Source organism: Papio anubis, chromosome 3 (genome assembly GCF_008728515.1).
Source record: "Papio anubis isolate 15944 chromosome 3, Panubis1.0, whole genome shotgun sequence".
Taxonomy (NCBI): Eukaryota; Metazoa; Chordata; class Mammalia; order Primates; family Cercopithecidae; genus Papio; species Papio anubis.
Genome location: NC_044978.1, coordinates 7,020,382 through 7,040,651, shown reverse-complemented (window position 1 = coordinate 7,040,651; position 20,270 = coordinate 7,020,382). Strand labels below are relative to the sequence as shown.

General features: G+C 37.7%; 1 protein-coding gene across 10 annotated transcripts in view; it reads left to right on the top strand.

Moving 5' to 3' along the window:
* The window catches only part of TENM3 (teneurin transmembrane protein 3), a 1,346,134-nt gene that overhangs the window by 1,286,529 nt on the left and 39,335 nt on the right, over positions 1-20,270 (top strand). For 6 of the 10 annotated variants that reach the window (XM_009207902.4, XM_017959334.3, XM_017959332.3 and 3 more), the window contains 7 exons: positions 118-385; positions 1,684-1,827; positions 6,438-6,687; positions 7,387-7,407; positions 15,026-15,258; positions 16,688-16,842; positions 17,621-18,495. In XM_009207902.4, the coding sequence (XP_009206166.2) occupies positions 118-385; positions 1,684-1,827; positions 6,438-6,687; positions 7,387-7,407; positions 15,026-15,258; positions 16,688-16,842; positions 17,621-18,495 (1,946 nt within the window). The remainder of the gene's footprint in view (positions 1-117; positions 386-1,683; positions 1,828-6,437; positions 6,688-7,386; positions 7,408-15,025; positions 15,259-16,687; positions 16,843-17,620; positions 18,496-20,270) is intronic. The other 4 variants (XM_017959335.3, XM_017959333.3, XM_009207907.4 and 1 more) reach the window with 3 other exon arrangements.

Genomic DNA, 20,270 nt, shown 5'->3' with positions numbered 1-20,270 from the left:
CACTAAGACACAAAGAGTCACTATTCACAAATATAGTGAGTATATACTACATAAATATATTTTCTCTAATAGTCATACATGATCACAGTTTGAAACTTCTGCTTTATTCAAACTTAGGTGCTCCACGAGGAAACTACAATTCCAGGAACAGATTTGAAACTCTCCTACCTGAGTTCCAGAGCTGCAGGGTATAAGTCAGTTCTCAAGATCACCATGACCCAGTCTGTTATTCCATTTAATTTAATGAAGGTTCATCTTATGGTAGCTGTAGTAGGAAGACTCTTCCAAAAATGGTTTCCTGCCTCACCAAACTTGGCCTATACTTTCATATGGGATAAAACAGATGCGTATAATCAGAAGGTCTATGGTCTATCTGAAGCTGTAGGTAAGTTCCATATAAATCTTTGCTGTAGTGAAGTTTTTCTCAAAGCCAGAACTATCATAAATTAATTGTAACCCAAGGAAGTCAGTGGATAAACAGAATATAAGGAGAATAAGGTTGTCCTAGGGATATTATACCTTGGCTAGTTTAGATCTACGATGGGAAAAGGAATGTACTCCATGTGGCAAGAAGAAAATATCAGTCTTTCCTGGCTGAAATTCTGTTGTTGAGGAATGCTCTGAGTGAGATTTCAGCTTGTCACATCCTTTTTCCCCCCATGTTTCTTTCCTTATTATGTCCCTTTCTTTTTTCATTTTCTTCTCTTTATAATTTTACCTCCCTGGATTTCCTTATTTGTTTTCGTGTCTGTATTTAACACTAATGTATTTTCAATGCATATTGATATTAAACAGGATAGCAGACATTTGTGTCCATGAATTACATTAGCTGTTTTCACTAGAAGGGCCAGTTCATTCAGTGAAAGGACAATCAAACCAGTTGTTTTATTGAATGACTGGACAACGCAATCAAAGTGTGACGTGTTGAGAGACAGAGAGAAAGAGATTAGGTATATAGTATAGCTTCAAGCTCAGAACATCAAAAACTAAAGAATGATATGTTTTTGTTTTAGTTTTTACCTTAAAATAGGATATTGTACTCTGATATTAATAGGTAATTTGGATTTGAATTAGTTCAAATCAATCCAGTAGTTGCCACTTCTCCTTTCATTCTTTCTAAATTTTAAAATCCCTGTTTCATTGTGAACCCTGGAAAGTTTTTCATCTGTGATTTATTCATATCACTGCTAGTTTGTTTATTTCTGATAGTAATATGTCAATATAATGTCATAATCTGGCTAGTTTTTTTGTTCCATTGAACCTTACTTATCATAAATATTTTCCATGATTTAACACTCCTGAAAACTAAAGAGTTCTAATTATTCAGATGGCAAACATTATTTTTACTTGTTATCTAATCACTATTTGAGGCTGATCTAATTACTTAACCAGCTGCCCAATCTGGACTTTATTTTGTGCTGTGAACCCCTCATGAAGGGGTGGTATGGGGAAGGAAAACACTCATTTTCTGTTAAATCAGTAGAAAATAATATTTGGAGATCATTTTTTAAAAATCTTGTATATGGTCAAATCTTCTTAAATTAAAAAATAAACTGCTCACAAATAAGTGGAAATACAGTCTCAGAACACAGATGCGAAAAAGGCAGTTTTTTCCAAGTAAGAAAATAAATTGCATTTCCCCCAGTAGTTGGAAAGATGAGCTGTGATTTGTTTGGATTCCAGTGTCAGTTGGATATGAGTATGAGTCGTGTTTGGACCTGACTCTGTGGGAAAAGAGGACTGCCATTCTGCAGGGCTATGAATTGGATGCATCCAACATGGGTGGCTGGACATTAGATAAACATCACGTGCTGGATGTACAGAACGGTGAGCTCTTGTTCATAGATAGCTGATATGATATCGTAATGTATTGTTCATAGACAGCTAATGTCGCCTACTTTCCAACTCACGAGATCGTAGCAACATTTTATCCTATCCATGCTGTAGGATTAGAAATGGCAGAAAAAGAATAAAGGTGAATTTTTAAAGATTATAAAAGCCTAAAGTGGGAACTATATAACACTTTCTTAATAGACTTTAAAATGTTCATGTATTTATCGCCGAAACGATCTTCCCATCAGAATGTGAAAGACTGACTTTGGTGTTGCAGTGAAGGATCTCTGAGTGGGAGTCCTCAGCATGGATTCACCTAGCGTGTCTCATTCCACAGCGAGTCAGTGAGTGTGAGCCAAAGTACTGTAGAAAGGTTTACCAAAAATGGAGGGAGGGGGATTTGTTTTTAAAATAAAGAAAAAAAAATCATGTGACTTCACCGAAATATTTTTACTAGATTTTAATTCTTGGGTAATTATTCTGAGTATCTAGATTTTTTTTTCGGTTCTTAGACTATTAGGGAAATAAAACATTCTGCCACTCAAATGGGGTCACATATATTGTTACTTGACTTGATGAATATTAGGGGAAAAAATGAGTAATCTGAGAAAAAAGCAAGAAGCAAAAGTGTTCCTAGGAGTAGACCTGATAATGAGCTAGTGAATATGCTCTGAAGAAACATGTTTCAGATGCCGCAAACCAAAAGAGGAATATGTGCAAAATATGACCAGCCTAATCTCATCAAGAGTGTTATTTATATGAAACACAATTCTGTTGTCTAGGCTATGTTTCCAACATTTTGCCCACATACTAGCTGCATCTCAGACAACTTAAAGGGTGCTCTGCTAGAAAAGCAAGACCTTAAGTTAGTCTGTTATACTTTGGCCTCCCATCCTAAACCATATCATACTAGTACTCTACTTTTACTGATAGCCGGAGAAAAAAGTCACAATCTCAGCAAAATAATCTAGCTCTTGACTTTGCAGAGGTTTTTGGAAGGGTCAGAATGTTGACTTGACAGTGTAGTACAATTAAATGTTTATAGTTAATGTCACTTTTTCAGATTAATGTTGCTTCAATGTTCATTCCTCCTTAAAACAATTTTTTGTGGGTGTTGGAGAGTGTGCATTTTAACCTTCCAAATATATGCAGTCTAAAGTAGTTTTCAGACCAGTGCTTGAAAATGCTCTTACTGCACCGGATGCTGTGGCTTTTGCCTGTAATCTCAGCACTTTGGGAGGCCAAAGCAGGTGGATCACTTGACGTCAGGAGTTTGAGACCAGCCTGGCCAACATGATAAAGCCCTGTCTCTACAAAATATACAAAAATTAGCCATTTGTGGTGTTGCACACCTGTCATCCCAGCAACTCAGGAGGCTATGGTGGGAAAATCGCTGGAACCTAGGAGGCGGAGGTTCCAGTGAGCTAAGATCGTGCCACTGTACTCCAGCCTGAGTGACAGAGTGAGACTCTGTCTCAAAAAACAAAACAAGGAAGAAAATGCTAGTGCCTTCCCTCCAGGAAATAATAGTCTGAGAAAATCAGTAGTAAGGAAAAACAAACAAACAAAAAAGCAGAAAAACCCTTCCCTGCTTCACTATTTTATAGCAGTATATTAAGCTCTGCACCCCTTCCAGTTATGTCCTGGACATCAGGATGCAGTTCAATTTGCACCCCAAATTAAGCAGAGCTGCTGTCTAGTGCCACATGCAGCACACAGTGAAAAGGTGGGACTCCTGACCAAGCAGGGGACTCCAGTGTTCTCTCAGAGCCTCTCAACTCATCAGTGGTGTCTGGAGCAGTAGTGGTCTCATTCTGTTATATTAGTAGCACAAGGTTCAATCCTGGTCTTTTAAAATGAGAGGCCATATGCCAAACATGCTAGTAGCTGCTCTTGATGACATTATGTAAAATTATATTTCACACAGTTTGAACATATTTCTGTATTCCTTCAGAAGCCCTCTACAAACAAAACTAGGGGAAACGTCTCTAGATGCCATTTAGTGATGATGGCATTTATTTTATAGGGTAAAGTTCATAACCAATTAGCTACAGGATTTCACTAAAGAGATTACAAATCAATAGGAAAACTACAGGCATCTCTGTAGCTCCAAAAAAGCCCATGCCTCTGTAATTACCATTGTGTGATACAACACAGGATACTATATTCAGGACGATTCAGCAATGTGTAGATATTCTGTATATGTATAATATAAATACACATTCTAAACCAGAATAACATATGGTTAACTTCTATTAAAATATCAGGGCAGATGTAAAAACCAAACTTTCCAAAATGCTGTCCTCAAAACAAATGTTCTAAATTATAAAATATATTTAGGCCGAGCACAGTGGCCCACACCGGTAATCCCAGCACTTTGGGAGGCTGAGGTGGGCAGATCATTTGACATCAGGAGTTCCAGACCAGTCTGGCCAACATGGTGGAGCCCCGTATCTACTAAAAATATAAAAATTAGCCAGGCATGGTGGTGGGCACCTGTAATCCCAGCTACTCGGGAGGCTGAGGCAGGAGAATCACTTGAGCCAGGGAGACGGAGCTTGCAGTGAGCCAAGATTGTGCCACTGCACTCCAGCCTGGGCAACAGAGCAAGACTCCGTCTCAAAAATAAATAAATAAAATAAAATATATGTTATTTTTAAATGTGAGATAACCTCAGCCACAAGGTGAACAGATTGCAGTTTAGAATTTTAGCCAAGAACATTTTGACAAGTAGTGGCTTTCCAAAGTGACATGTGTCTAATTGAATAAACAAAGTGATTTGTAGTCATGACAAGGTGGATGAGCTATAGAAAGACATGAGGGAGAAGACGGAAACGTAGATGCTGACAGTTATTCGTGCAGGCACCCTGAAACATGGAAATAAATATTCTAATGTTCATCTTTCTGTTCTGCCATCATAGAGAAGACGCATGAAGGGCCAATCGTTCAAAGTAATGACTGAATAAATCAGATGTCGTAGAGCGGTAGTCTGACTTGTAGGATTCTTCTGATGAAAATTACACAACTGGCTCTTATAGGAAATTATAGCTCCATGATTATCAACTCACGTAATCACAGAAAGAAGAATCTTAGATATCATTAATGCATTCTTTGAATATTCAAGGCAAAATGCATTTCACCTCTTGTTATGATCTAGCCTTATTTAGCTTATTTTTCTTAAATTTAAATAAACCTGTTTTATTTTCCCTGATTTCTTTATGTAAATTTGCTATGATTATTACATCACCCAAATAGCAAAGGATTAAAAAAGTAATCACAGAATGCACCTAAAATGTGCTGAGCTATAAGGAGAACATAATTATTCTAATTTCTTCTTCACTTTAAAATTATCCCAAAGTGGGGGAAAAAGCACTTTCTCAAGTGTCCTGATTGTGCTTTCGTGGGATTATTCTTTTAACAGTGTATCTGCTAAGAAGGAGAGTCGTCATCTCTGAGAACTGCTTTGGAACATAGAACATTCAATAAATATAATATATGCCTCTCTAAAGTGAAAGCAGCAGGTGGTGTATACAGATGAGAACACATTGAGAAGTGTCATAAAATATGCATGGAACAATAGCAGCTGACTACCCCGTGTGCATCACACCGCACTGGAGCCATTGATCTGTATATATCAGTGGCAAAAGGAATAAAATTAGAATCTCAACTCAAATCTAATTTCTAACTATGAAAATATTTAACATTCATTTGGAATCTTTTCTCCGATTTTCACTGAAGACTGTAAAAGAGCAGACTGGCATTTTGTCTTGATAAAATTATTGGCACTTCCATGCCTTAAAGCAGAATTCACTTTAAATAATACATTGGTCTTCCACAACAGTTTTGTCATGTTTGACATTTTGAATAACTGCATGTATATGCATTATCCTATCAGATGAGAGTGTACGTAGGAATAGTCTTTGACAGTATAGGTAGAGTTAAAATAAGCCTGTATTATCATTAACAGCTTTGGAGTTTGATATTTTCTACCTTTGTTCTCCATAAAGTTTGTTAACTTTAAAGAAAATTATAAATTCAAAAGAAATTTATATTCCTGGTGCACATTTTTATTAATTGAATATTTTCAATATTGATTAACAATTAGGCAAACTTGTTATTCCCTAAAGAATATTATGTAGAGCCTGTTTTCAAACCTAGTTGCACGTGAAGATCATCTGGAGAGTTTTTCTAAATTTCAGGGCTAGGGCTGTACCTCAGACAAATGAAAGCACCGCCTCTCTGGGTGAGAAGCAGGCATTAACACTTTTTGGCAGCTCCCCAGGCCATTTCAGTGTACAGCCATGACTGGTCATCGCTGAGGTTGAGAATTGGGGTTTTAATTCTTCTTAGTCTTTTGTTCCTTTCGCCAGACATGACTTCAGTTCACAGTAGACAGCACTTTTTGTGTATATCGTATGTACTTTATCATGTAATATTTTACGCTAGGTCATTGAATACAGTTCTTTCCAATGGAGCTTCAAATAAGAATGTCTTAATCCAGACCTAACAGGCATTGAATTATAGTTAAAACAATCATGAACATGTTTGCTTTTCACCTTTACACTTTTTCATCATAAGAAAAAAACGCACTTTATTTCTTGTAGGTATACTGTACAAGGGAAATGGGGAAAACCAGTTTATCTCCCAGCAGCCTCCAGTCGTGAGTAGTATCATGGGCAATGGGCGAAGACGCAGCATTTCCTGCCCCAGTTGCAATGGTCAAGCTGATGGTAACAAGCTACTGGCCCCAGTGGCGCTAGCTTGTGGGATCGATGGCAGTCTATATGTAGGCGATTTCAACTATGTGCGGCGGATATTCCCTTCTGGAAATGTAACAAGTGTCTTAGAACTAAGGTATGTCTTTCTAAATGTGGGCTTTTAAGCAAAGCTAAACCTGCCTTTTAAAAAAATATTGAGTCTGATGTACTAATTTATTCATATAAAAATACCATCCCAAGGTTTACAATTTCCCCCAGAAAGAAGCCAGATTCTTGCTTTAAGTTAGAAGCACAGCACATATATATTGTTCCATAAGTGTATTAAAGAGCATAAAGTCACCCAGTATATCAAATATCTTACTGATTTCAGTGAATTTTCTGTGCTCTAAAATGATAGAGCTATGATTCTTAAATCTCTTTTGTTTTCTTTAGAATAACCCTGTGAAATAGGCATAGCTCTTTTATTTCAGTGGTTGAAATTAAGGCATAAAATATTTTCCTGTGATTTCAGGACCTGATATTAAATGAACTAAGGCTATGACTTTTAACTAGAATATTGGATCCTCAGGTTGGGTTAATCCATTAGCCATAATGACAATAGGAAAAGTAACATATTGTCTTTGCTTTGTTCATGTAAGTGTGATTTTCAAATCAGCCTATTCTGTACGTTAGTTGGTAAGCCCTAGACTACAAAATTCATTTCCAGTATCATTTCTGCCAAGTTGGCAACTTTCCATACAAATAATTAAATCCCAGAATTCAACTCATTATATTTTAGAAGCCTTTTCTAACTGTGCTTTCTTTTTTTTACCTGTTTTTACCTGCTTCCACCAAGAAATAAAGATTTTAGACATAGGTAAGCATCATACCTTAAGGTTATTGTATATTTTCAAATATCCTTTTGACATTGCAATGTGACCCTCTAAAATTGTTTTCTAAGAATATTTCATCATGAGAGAGGAAACAGTATCACAGATCATCAAAGGAATTAAAAGTGCTTAATTGGACAATTATTATACAATATATTGCAAGTTATTTACGTGGTATAATTTGAGAAACTTTTTTCAGTTGGTTCACAAAATAAATTTCACTACAAAAAAGTATAAGGAGTATCTCTGTATAACAAAAATGATTTCCAAGCATTAATTACTGACCAACACAATCTAAGCCATGTTGAACAGAATGAAACCTGAAGCACAGTAGGAAGGTTTGAGAAGGCCTGCATTGTTCCATGAATACCCAGGACAGGCTGTGTTTTATTGGAGACTCTTAAAGAAAAAGAATGTAGAAATACTTTTCCTTGGCAAATTTTTTAAAACGTACAATTATGTGAACATGTGGCTTGGCAGAGTGAGAGACCCCAAAGCTGAAGCTTAATTATTAGCTTCCTGGTAAATTCCTCTTTGCCTATAGTTTATGTTTTCCTAAGTTGGAAGAATTACTGGATTTAAGAAGTAATGTTTTCATTGCCATTATTATGGAGGAAACGACTTTCTTCAAAGTGAAGGACAAATATAGTTGAAGCAAATATATAGACTCAGAAGTGTTTCATGTTCCACTTTCTGTGTACACGTAGCTGCAGAAGATACAGTAAAGACTTGTATGGACACATTTGATTGAAAAACTTTGCGAAGGATAGAAAAAAAAAAGGCGGGGAAAACCAATGTTTTAAAGTAAAGCTAGCAAAAAGCTAGACAGGTTAGAAATGCTAGATCTATTTTATCTCATTAAAATAGCTAAGGAAATGATATCACATGGAAACAATAATATTTTATGTGAGGTCTTTTAGATGAATTAGTCAACAAAACCCCTTTAACCTGTTGTGTGGTGATTGACAACTAGCAAACGAAAAGCAAAGTTCTACTGAAAGATGGATAGCTGTTGCATATCAGGGTGACCAGACGTGGCCCCATGATCTTTTCCTGAGATCCCCTATTGATCTTACACTCTCAGCTAATAGCTTAGTCACATGCTAAAATCAGCACTTCATCTCTGCAGAATACTGAGCATGCAAAGCTCTGCTCTCAGAAACCATAGTAGAATATCAAAAATTTTCTTGTCTTGTTTTCTTGGTAGCCATGGAGAAAAGAGGGAAGACAGACAGGTTGCACACCAACTAAATGTGAAAGTGCTGGAGGCAATACAGAAAAAACTATCCAAGCAGCTACCTTTTAACAAGCAGGCCTATTCCATGCCAGGCATGGTGCCAGATATTTTATATCTGTTATTGCAGATCCACACAGCAGTCCTTCAGGGTTATAGGTGACGTAGTAGAGGCTCCAGGAGGTTATGTATCTTCCCCAAAATACATGCCTAAGAAATGGGTAGCAGACAGTTAAACCACTCTGAAAATATGTTCTTTCCACTGCACCACACAGCCGGTTTTTCTGTCTCCCAATGCCTAAGTTTCTAGGGGCTCATGCCCTGGGTATGCAAAAAGTGAGACTTACTTCACAATCATTTTACCTGTTACTTAAAGCCATGATCTCTCCCTCTGGGGAAAAAAAATCTCTGAGGTTAGAGTTACATCTTTATTTAAACAGTAGGAATTCATTTTGTACTAACTTCTGGTGTTTGGCAGTGATACTATTGTAATCCCTCTCTCATGATCCTCCATAACCCTTCTCCTCTGTCCATCATCCTAACTACATTTGCGCTTCTGCAGTTCCTTTATGTGCCGTGCATGCAGAGTACACTTTTTGGCTTTTATATGGATATTTAATTGTATGAAATAAATCATGTTAACTGATCACTTACCGCATGTTAGGCACTGTGAAAAATAATAATGTAAGACAAAATACCTGTTCTCAGAACTCACAGTCTAGCGGGGGAGACAAGGTATATACGTGACAAATTAAATAACATTTTCAGTATCGTTCTTTGACACTTAATCATACCCGTGGTCCATGGTTTCAAATGTGAGAATAGTTCTGTGAAGGAAGAGATTACTGGGAGATGACGGTATGGTAAGGAAACGTTCTCTGGAAGGGCTGATATTTGAGCTAGGTCTAAAAATGAAGTCTGAAACAGAACAGCAAGAAGAAAAGAGGGCAGTCATGAAGAAGTAGAGAAAGCAAGTAAAGTGACCGGGGACTGGGGGAGAGCTGAGCAAGACATGTTCTGAGGGTAATCACACCCACCTGAATGGAGCAGGGGGTTCATGGTGGTAATCGTGAGAGATACAGGCACAAAGGCAGGGGAGGGCCAGATTGCCTGGGGCCTTGAGTGCTCTAGGGAATTATTCTCTCCTGTAGGATACCTGAGACAGTGGGGACCCATTTTAGCATCCTGAACAAGTGGCATACGCAAAGTGGCATACTGAAAGGAAGAATAACTTGGTGTCAGAGTTCAAAATGACTCGAGATGAGATCAGTTAGAAAGCTGTTGCACTATGAGATGCTAGATAACCTAAAACAGGATGGTTAGCAGTGAAGGAAGCCAAGCGATAAAGGGAAGGAGAGAATGGAGAGTCTTTGTCTAAGTGGTAAGAAAGAGGAAGATGTAGAGAATGCGTAAGGTCTTTGAGCCCAAATCATCAAACATGATCTCATGTCATTGATAAAATAGGGATTCCATTTGTTTAGTAGGTAATAAAATTGACCTAGCAAAGTCAACATATTTTAGTTCATTGGAACTTCTTCTTTTAGCTTAAAAAATTAAAGTTCTTTTCAGATGCTTCTTCCTGTGTGCCTGCCTGTCATCACCTCCCCTTTCCTGGTTAATAAGAGCCTTCCTGCTATGCTTCTTATCCTCGCTTTCTTGGGCAGCCTAAGAGTCATGAGAGGCTTAGGAACAGGTCATAGGAAGAAAAAGAAATTGAAAAGTGTGTCTAAATCTACAAAAGGAATGGTATTGCCAGTTGTTAATAATTAAAATATAAAAATGCACACTTTTTATCCTCTTGTATATTTCATATACTATAAACAGTCTCATTAATTGGACTAATGGGGGAATAATAAAAATATTCAATAAAAATTAATATAAAAACACATCTTCTTATTTTAAAATTCAGAGTATTCTGTTATATCAAACTAATAAGCACCACCAGGATATTACATGAAATAAAAATTCTTAGCTATACTTTAATGAATAGATATAAATATTACTGATCAACATATTAAATTTTTTACATAAATAGAAGCTGCTACAATGCTTTAAAAATGTGTTTCTTTTAGATATACCAAACATTTCCTTCTCTGATGTTTATAGTACTAGTTTGCTAACTAACCCGTTTAATATGTAGTAAATTTTACATCATCCTTGTTCCAATTCTCACACATTCCAGAATTTTAAAATTATATTAATTAATACCAGCCAAAGGGCACTTAAACATGTAGAACTAAAAATCAACTTTGTGAATTTTATATTACCAATTAAAGGATCAAAGAAAGTGTCAATCATAATTCTGTGAATTTGAATCCATTAAAGTTTAGATACCAAATTATAAAAATTTTATTCAGCACTCCTTATTGACTTAATATTTAAAAATCAAGCAGGCACGGAAATATCACACCCCCAGTCCCTGCTTGCAATATTCTAAACAGTGTTTTGGTTACCATAAAAGAAGTCTTTTTACTTTTCTGTATAAATATAGTTTTTTATGCTTCTTCAAATGTCTTGTGTTCTAAGGACTGTGGCACAGTTTCCAGCTCAAAAGATAGAAGTGCTAATAATGTCTGTTCTCTGGCTTGTTCTTTGTGAATATTTCTCTAGTCTAAGAAGGTTGAATTATGACAAAATAAATGAGCAAATCCAGGCTGCACTTACCACTGGATCTGTGTCTAATTGAATGAGACTGTAGAGAAGATATCTTGATAATTGTGATGATCTAGGCAATTCAGGATGAGTTAAGAATCAAGGTGTAATATACTAAAGGTTCTTAACTTGATCTCAGTTTCCTTCGTTTTGCTATTAGTCAAAATTGTAATATTTCAAACCTTTCTGAAATAGCAAAATCTCAATCAATCACATAAGGATGCTGCTGTGCTTCTGCTAAGCAGAGATTTCCCAAAACCAAGCATTTGGAAAATCCTCGTGCGCCAGCTGTTGGCTGCAGCCTGTTTCGGTCATGGTAGCCTCACGTTTTCACACTAGATAGATCACGGACCTAAAAATTCACCACTCATCGTACCCACACACCCGCCTCTTTAGTGCTTTGGGTTTTCGGAAAGTTGGAAAGCAAGCACTAGCTCACCCTGTCAACTCTCTATGCTGAAATTAGGTGACCTTGAATCCCAGTCCTATGGCATATGATTCAGAGCTTCACTGCCACCAGTCTGTCAACTGGAAATACCCAGACTCACTTTTTTTTCCCTTTAGTACTTCCATGCTGATCCCTCTTTTCATTTAGGAGAGGCCAGCAGCTAACAACCAGCTCTAATTTACCATGCCGGCCTGCGCTGCTGGGAACTTGTCAACATCTCATTTCCTCCCATCCTGTGCGGAATATTTCCAGAGGCTCATTCTCTTCTCTAGGGCCACAGAGACTCCCTCACATTTGTTCTTCTGGACAACAGAGTTGCATCCAAAAGCGCAGCTTTCGTTTGTCAGACATTCTTAAAGCCATTGACATCTGTTGCTTGATGGAGAAATGTCTATGTCTTCTAGGAAGGAGATGCTTCAGGACAGGAAATAAGCAAATATAAGCACCACTTTGGGCATTCTCTTATTACTTCCCCATTAGAATAAAACTGATGACAAAGGCAAGCTTATATGACTTGAATGTCCATTCGTTTTTGCACCAAGAAAACTCATGTCCCATAGCTAAGAGGATGCCACCACCACTGAAGCTGCCACCTCAAAAATCGGTTTGTTTTTTCCCAAAATGAAGGCATCCCAAGGAAGTGTGTATGGCTCATTTACCGTGAGTGAATCAGCACTGTTCGTCATTACTCTCTAAACAATTTAAAGTGGGTATTTTAAGATGAGTCTTCATTACTTTAATAGTTTAGGATATTATAAACTGCTGTTAATAACAGCAGAAGTAAGAAAACAAATTTAAATTTAGCCAAGTTTAGGTTTAACAAATTTAAACCTAAACCAAGTTTAAACCCAGTTTTTTTTTCTTTTAATGTTTTCAGAAACAACTCATACTTTAGTTAATTCTTGTATTCCTGCACTTTCTAAGGTTATAAGGCAAAAGACATTGCACTGTAAGAAGAGACGGGGCAAAGGCAAGTATAAGGACGGTTAATTCTTAGTGAGTATGTAGTATGCGCTAGGCCCTGTTCTAAGGATCTTACATATATTAGTTCATGTAATCCTCCCAGTATCCTATGTAATATGTATTATTATCATCACCTTTATAGGTAAGGAACCTGAGGCACAGATAAGTTAGCCAACTTGCCCAGATCATGCATTTAGTGTTAGTGATGAAGTTAGGCTTTAAACCCAGTCTCTCTGGTACAGAGTTCATACTCAAAGATATACACTGATAAGAAAAAAAATATGTGTGTATGTATACACATGAGTGTATGCATACCATGTACACAGCTGTTCACAGTTAACTGTATATTCAGGGAGGTAGGAAAGACTAAAGGGACCTCTCCAATGTCATGTCTTTCAAAGTAGACTTAGTTTGGTGGAGGTGCAACTCTGTCACCAATTATATATACCTGAAAGACCAGCTCTGGCAACATTAGACTATTTATAGAAAGGAAAAAGAAAACCCCTGTAAAATTGCTCTGAATGTTATATTGATATGTAACTCTTCACTTCTTACAAAGTAATAAACTACCACATTAAGGGATGCAATATGTGTTGCTGCATTTAAAATTTTAGGCATCAACTTAGGAAAATGATATAATAACACTTAGCATAGCAAGTTGATCATTTGGCATAACCCAGTTGTTCTGAAATGTTTTTCTTGCATAATGACTTGCATCTTTCTGAGTTCTTCATCTTTTTACCATTTCACACACATTTACACACTCAAGACCTCTTGCTCTAGTCTGTCTTTTGTCAAAGATATTAAAGTCTGGAAAGGAGATCCCAGAGCTGAAGGTATTCAAGCCTTTGTATGTCTTTGTGTTTCTCTGTACACTAACATCACAGCCTAAGAGCTCTTCAGCGCTCCACAAGGCCTCTACAGACTCCATGTGTGATCTCCTCTCCTCCTCTAACAACATGAGAAACACTTCAACAATTTTAAGAATAAACTCTCTTACAGGAATGATAAAGTACATCTACTCAGCACTTAGAAGGAAAATCATTAAGTAGTGAAAATGTTTTATTAGAACCCAACTTCATTAGTAATGAGGAAACTACTGCATCACTATTTGAATAAAAATATTCATATAGGTAGATTTCTTCTAAATATTTTAGATGTTCACAAATAAAATAAATGGAAGCAAGCATATAACTCTGTGTGTGTGTGTGTGTGTGTGTGTGTGTGTCTGGCTGCATGTGGAAAGAGGGAGAGGAAGAGAGAGAATGAGAATTAATTAGTATAACTAAGTTCATCATCAGAAGATCAATGGAGTTCGATAGATTCCCATCATGTTGACATCTTGGTTGGGACACCAAATCATGTAAATTATTTTTCAGATTTTTTTCAGAAAGCAATCTTGGCACATGTACAAGATTACATTAATTTTAAGAATGTGGCATTGAGTGTTTGTAAGGATATTAGCTTTTTAATTCCAATAATATGTCATAATTTGTCCCCTCCTTGATAGTGTTGGGCTTACCATTTTTTACAAGTAATGGGACATAAAAATGTTTTACATTTGCATTTCTTTATATTTATAAAATTGAGGCACTACATTTTGTATGTCACTAAATTCATAGGCAGGTTTCAGAGCAGCTCAGTATATGAACTTTAGAAAGAAAACTGAAGGATCCAGCATCCTAGCTCACTGCCACAGGCCACCAGGTGAGACTCCCCCGTACACTTGAATGACCTCATTTTAATATTTAACCCCATAGGACAAACATCGGCACTTTTCTGGATTATGAGCAACCGAGACAGATAAAGTGCTCATTTCTTCAAGGGGAGGGTGTTTAGTTTGAAAGGATAATACCCTATGGCGAGGTATGAGTGGAATCAGTAGCGTATTGTACTTCTAAGAAAATTTGATGGAGACATCCTTCGCCTGGAATAAACTTTATGTCCCTCATTCAGGGGCATTTTTTAATGGCTTTGCATTGAGCAAAAAAGATTTAGAGAATTTTTTTCTTTGTTTTAGGCTAGACACATGGTGCCTTTTAAAGGTAATATTTTTAAGATGACGGTTAGTAAATTGTTGAATCCTCAGCATCAGGCAAGGAAGACAAACAGTAATATCAGAGAAATTCTACCTGTGAGCATATTCTTTTAAGTCATTATTAAATAGACAGTACTATTCATGTCTCATCTTTGATCATGGATTCCAGACTAGAATCAGCTTCTCATGATCTGTTTTATTTTGCTTTTAATTTCCCTCTGTGTATTAGGAGTAACTCCCTTTGATGTTTATGTATGATCCTTTTCACAGCAGCAACCCAGCTCATAGATACTACCTTGCAACGGATCCAGTCACAGGAGATTTGTATGTTTCTGACACAAACACCCGCAGAATTTATCGCCCAAAGTCACTTACAGGGGCAAAAGACTTAACTAAAAATGCAGAAGTCGTCGCAGGAACCGGGGAGCAGTGCCTTCCGTTTGATGAGGCGAGATGTGGGGATGGAGGGAAGGCCGTGGAAGCCACACTCATGAGTCCCAAAGGTACTGGCAGTTGGCGATTTGAGGATTTCTTTTTATTTATTTGAAAAAAAAAAAAAAAAGGTAGAAAATCCATTTAGTGCCTTCTCATGTTTAATGCTGAGTCTAACTTTTTACCTTTGACAGTGTTCTGAAAAGCTGTTTCACATCTAGGGTTTTTAAAAGCCATGTAGCATGAAACTGCTAGAATCCTAACTTGGTTTTACAGTAAATATTAGGTTCTTGGCATTCTTTATTATCATACCCTTTTTTCAGCTCTTCAAAGAATGAAGCAACTACTCTATATAATTCAGGTCACATCCTGTTAAACTTCAAGAAAGTATCCAAATTCTTTCATAGTCCTGGAATTTCTTTGTCATGAATGAGTCCCAGGCTTCTTTAAAAAACATCACTAAGCAACCCTGTGAGCCCTCACCCTCTTTGGACCTGTTCAACTTTTGTTTCTATGCCATGGGAAAAAATCCTTGCTGCGAGGAATTTTTGGAGGTAACAAGGGCTAAAAAATTCTACATGATAAAGGCTTTTAAACCAGGCAGGACTGACTCCTTGCTCATGTATTATGCCACTCAATGCAATGTTTCTGGTTTGGGGCCTTTATTTTTTTCATGATAGCTACTGACTATTATGTGAACAAGGACTGGAAAAAAGTATCTGTACTGAATTATTCATCATAGAAAATTTCATTGTAACAGGGTCAACAAAACACTAACCTTGGCTTAGATCTATTTTTGTTAGAAGAATATGGTTGCTGTAAGTTAGCTGGAATGGAATTTGAAGCTGGTTCTATAATTTATAGACCACAACATTATATAATCATTATAATTTATATTTGAAACATACAGGTATTACCTGTGTGATTCATATACTCACAGGAGATTCTGACAAAACTGGATTATTTCCTTACTGAATTTTTTTCTTTTTCTTTTTTTTTTTTTTTTTTTTTTTGAGACGGAGTCTCACTCTGTCACCCAGGCTAGAGTGCAATGGCGCAATCTCGGCTCACTGCAACCTCTGCCTCCCGGGTTCAAGCCATTCTTCTGCCTCAGCCTCCTGAATAGTTGGGACTACAGGCTCATGCTGCCACACCCAGTTATTTTTTTGTATTTTTTAGTAGAGACGGGGTTTCACCATATTGCCCAGGCTGGTCTCAAACTCGTGAGCTCAGGCAGTCCACCTGTCTCAGCCTCCCAAAGTGCTAGGATTGCAGGCGTGAGCCCCCATGTCCTGCCTCCTTACTGAATTTTTTATTTATTTGTATTATAAATGCCTATGCTGGTTTTTTTCTAATGTGTTTGCAATCTGCAGCCCTACCTGCTGCCTGTCACCGATGTCGTCACTGGGGTTAAATAATTGAGTTTAATAATGGGCCTAATAGTTAATCAAAAGTAACCATTTTTGAAAAAGTACTAATACCTGCTTCTCTCAAATACAGGAATGGCAATTGATAAGAATGGATTAATCTACTTTGTTGATGGAACCATGATTAGGAAAGTTGACCAAAATGGAATCATATCAACTCTGCTGGGCTCTAACGATTTGACTTCAGCCAGACCTTTAACCTGTGACACCAGCATGCACATCAGCCAGGTGCTTCAACACTGAGCTGGCTCGTTTGTTTCTCCTCTGGGTGACTTGACTGATTCAGTCAGTAGGCTGTGATTGCACCATATGAAACTGCATATATCATGTGTTGCAGTGGTTCTGATAGGGCAGTTCCATCTACATGTATCACAGGAGCTAATAAAAAGTTATTTTCTTGTGTCATCTGCATTTGATGAATTCAGTGGGATACAGAACAGTTATCACTAAGAAATGCTAAGCATTTGTAATAAAATACCAGTAAAGTAGCAGCATGCAGATATTCTAAAAAGAACCAAACAGCTTAAATCTCTAATCTTTTGATTGCATGAGCTCCTTGAGTAGTAGAGAGAACCCACTATGATTAGTCCCAAGGGACTTATATTTAGAATTGGAAAGTTTACTGTTAGGCTGATTGAAAACACAATAGAACACTAATCTATTCATAACCTAGAAAGCCCCAACATTTGGTGGTTATTGCTGCCATAGGAACATGTGTGTTCATAACTCATTGGTATCTGTTGACTCACTACTTAGAGGCTTATTTGCGATTTGCCTATAACTAGCAAATCTTACTGTGGGCTGAATTTTAAAAGAAAGTGTTATTTCTTATATTTATATTCATTCATTACTTTTTGGTTTATTTTACTGAGGCCATTGAAAAAACTATTACAAAACAGTTTATCTCAAATTAATGCCAATTTCCCTGAATGGTCTAATTTACTCTTCTGGTGAATTAACTGTAGTGCAGTAACTGACTAACCAGGCCATTTCTTTTTTTGTTTAGGTACGTCTGGAATGGCCCACTGACCTAGCCATTAACCCTATGGATAACTCCATTTATGTCCTAGATAATAATGTAGTTCTACAGATCACTGAAAATCGTCAGGTTCGCATTGCTGCTGGGCGGCCCATGCACTGTCAGGTTCCTGGAGTGGAATATCCCGTGGGGAAGCATGCAGTGCAGACAACACTGGAATCAGCTACTGCCATTGCTGTGTCCTACAGTGGGGTCCTGTACATTACTGAAACTGATGAGAAGAAAATTAACCGGATAAGGCAGGTCACAACAGATGGGGAAATCTCCTTAGTGGCCGGAATACCTTCAGAGTGTGACTGCAAAAATGATGCCAACTGTGACTGTTACCAGAGTGGAGATGGCTATGCCAAGGATGCCAAACTCAATGCCCCATCCTCCCTGGCTGCTTCTCCAGATGGTACACTGTATATTGCAGATCTAGGGAATATCCGGATCCGGGCTGTGTCAAAGAATAAGCCTTTACTTAACTCTATGAACTTTTATGAAGTTGCATCTCCAACTGATCAAGAACTCTACATCTTTGACATCAATGGTACTCACCAATATACTGTAAGTTTAGTCACTGGTGATTACCTGTACAATTTTAGCTACAGCAATGACAATGATATTACTGCTGTGACGGACAGCAATGGCAACACCCTTAGAATTAGACGGGACCCAAATCGCATGCCAGTTCGAGTGGTGTCTCCCGATAACCAAGTGATATGGTTGACGATAGGAACAAATGGATGTTTGAAAAGCATGACTGCTCAAGGACTAGAATTAGTTTTGTTTACTTACCATGGCAATAGTGGCCTTTTAGCCACTAAAAGCGATGAAACTGGATGGACAACTTTTTTTGAGTAAGTATATGAAAATTCTACTCTGATTATAAAATACTGTGATACAATAATATCATCTATAATAACAATATAATCTTAAGGGCTGGAGGATTCCATGTCTTTGAGAGCCTAGAGCTGCTATAGTTTTTTTATCCTGGCTGGGCATGGTGGCTCATTCCTGTAGTCTCAGCTCCTGGGGAGGCTGAGACGGGAGGATTGTTTGAGCCCAGGAGTTCGAGGCCACAGTGAGCTATGACTGTGCCACTGCACTCCAGGCTGAGTGACAGAGCCAGAACGTATCTCTAAAGAAAAAAAAATTAGATTCCTCTTTCTGAGAAAGAAGACAAAATTGCAAGATACAAAGTTAGATGCAGGGCCTTGGAAAGGGGAGGGACCATGTGAGGGAGAAGCCCAAAGCTTAAGTTTCAGTTGGCTTCATGGTAAATTTACCTTTACTTAAGGATTAACATCTTGCTTCAAACAGACCTAGCATCTTAGCAGCAAACCTTCTGAGAAGCATCCTGCAGCTGTGGTTTGGGGCATAAAGCCTTTGGCTCTAGGTTTGCCCACCTGATAATGCTGACTGTATCAGGAGCTTGCATTGAAGAAAAACTTCTAAAACATTCACAGTGAACTTTGCTGATTACATAAAAGGGCTTAAGTTCTTGTAATCAGTTACCGGAGAAACTATACTGTGCCTCAAAGAACCTTACAACTAAGTGAAGTCAGGAATTGCCATTTGTTGCCTGAAAGCATGTGAAGAGGTCAGAGGCTCATTCAGCCAGGGTGTTGCAATAGATAGCGTGGAGTGGTGGCCCGGGCACTGTGCCTTCTGAACAGTCACATCTCGGGAGTCACTGAGAGTGCACGGAGAGTCAGCCGTTGTGTATGTTATGGCATGTAGAAACGCGTTCTCAATTGCTTGTTCATTTGACTCAGCTGTGCAAGCCATGAGGTGAAATGAGATGTGCAGGGATGGCGTGTTGACAAATGCAAAATAGTCTTTGAAATGAATCCTGAGTTCCTTAGTGTGATTTTCACCATGATATGCTGAAGCAAGAGTATTTCTTTCTGTAGGAGCACACCTCTAAAATTATAATAAAAGTCAGTAGAAAAAAATGACTCAATATACAAATATTTTCTGTACAACTTTTCTGGAATGTATCTTATACATAAAGCTTAGTTCTCCTGTAGCTTGAATTGCTTTTCTTTTTCGACAGATTCCCTTTTAATAAAATGAATGTTACCCAGCAGCATGATTTTGTCAGAGGAACAAACCTTTTCAATTGAATTACATTAAAATTCTGTGCTTAGCATTCCTTCTGCTCATTTTAGTATCGCAATAGGAAAGGAATAAATTGGAAGTTAATGGAAAGCACTTCCTTTGCACTGTTTTCAAAGTGATAGCAGGCTAGACTGCCAAAGAGGCAAAAAAGAGCAGAGGAAAAGTGCTGCCATCAGATGAGACTGGGCAGGAGAGCTGCTCTGATTATAAGATCTTCAGGAGACAGTGGCGGCATTGGTAGGGTTTCAGTTTAGTTGAAAGCAGGGGAAACAGAGAGAAATAAGTTTTTAGTAGAGTCTACTACTCAGACCCTGCTCTCTGGGCCATGTTTGAATATGTCCTTACTCGTTCCCAGGAGTTCATCGTACGGGTTAGTGCGGACACCTGAACTTCCTGCAGTAGACACAGGGCTTTGCTTATGGCCTGCAAATGCATTTTAATCAAGTTTGGAAAATTAGAGAAATGTCACTGGTGGTGCTAATGTGGGATAGTATAAACCAGTTTGGATTTT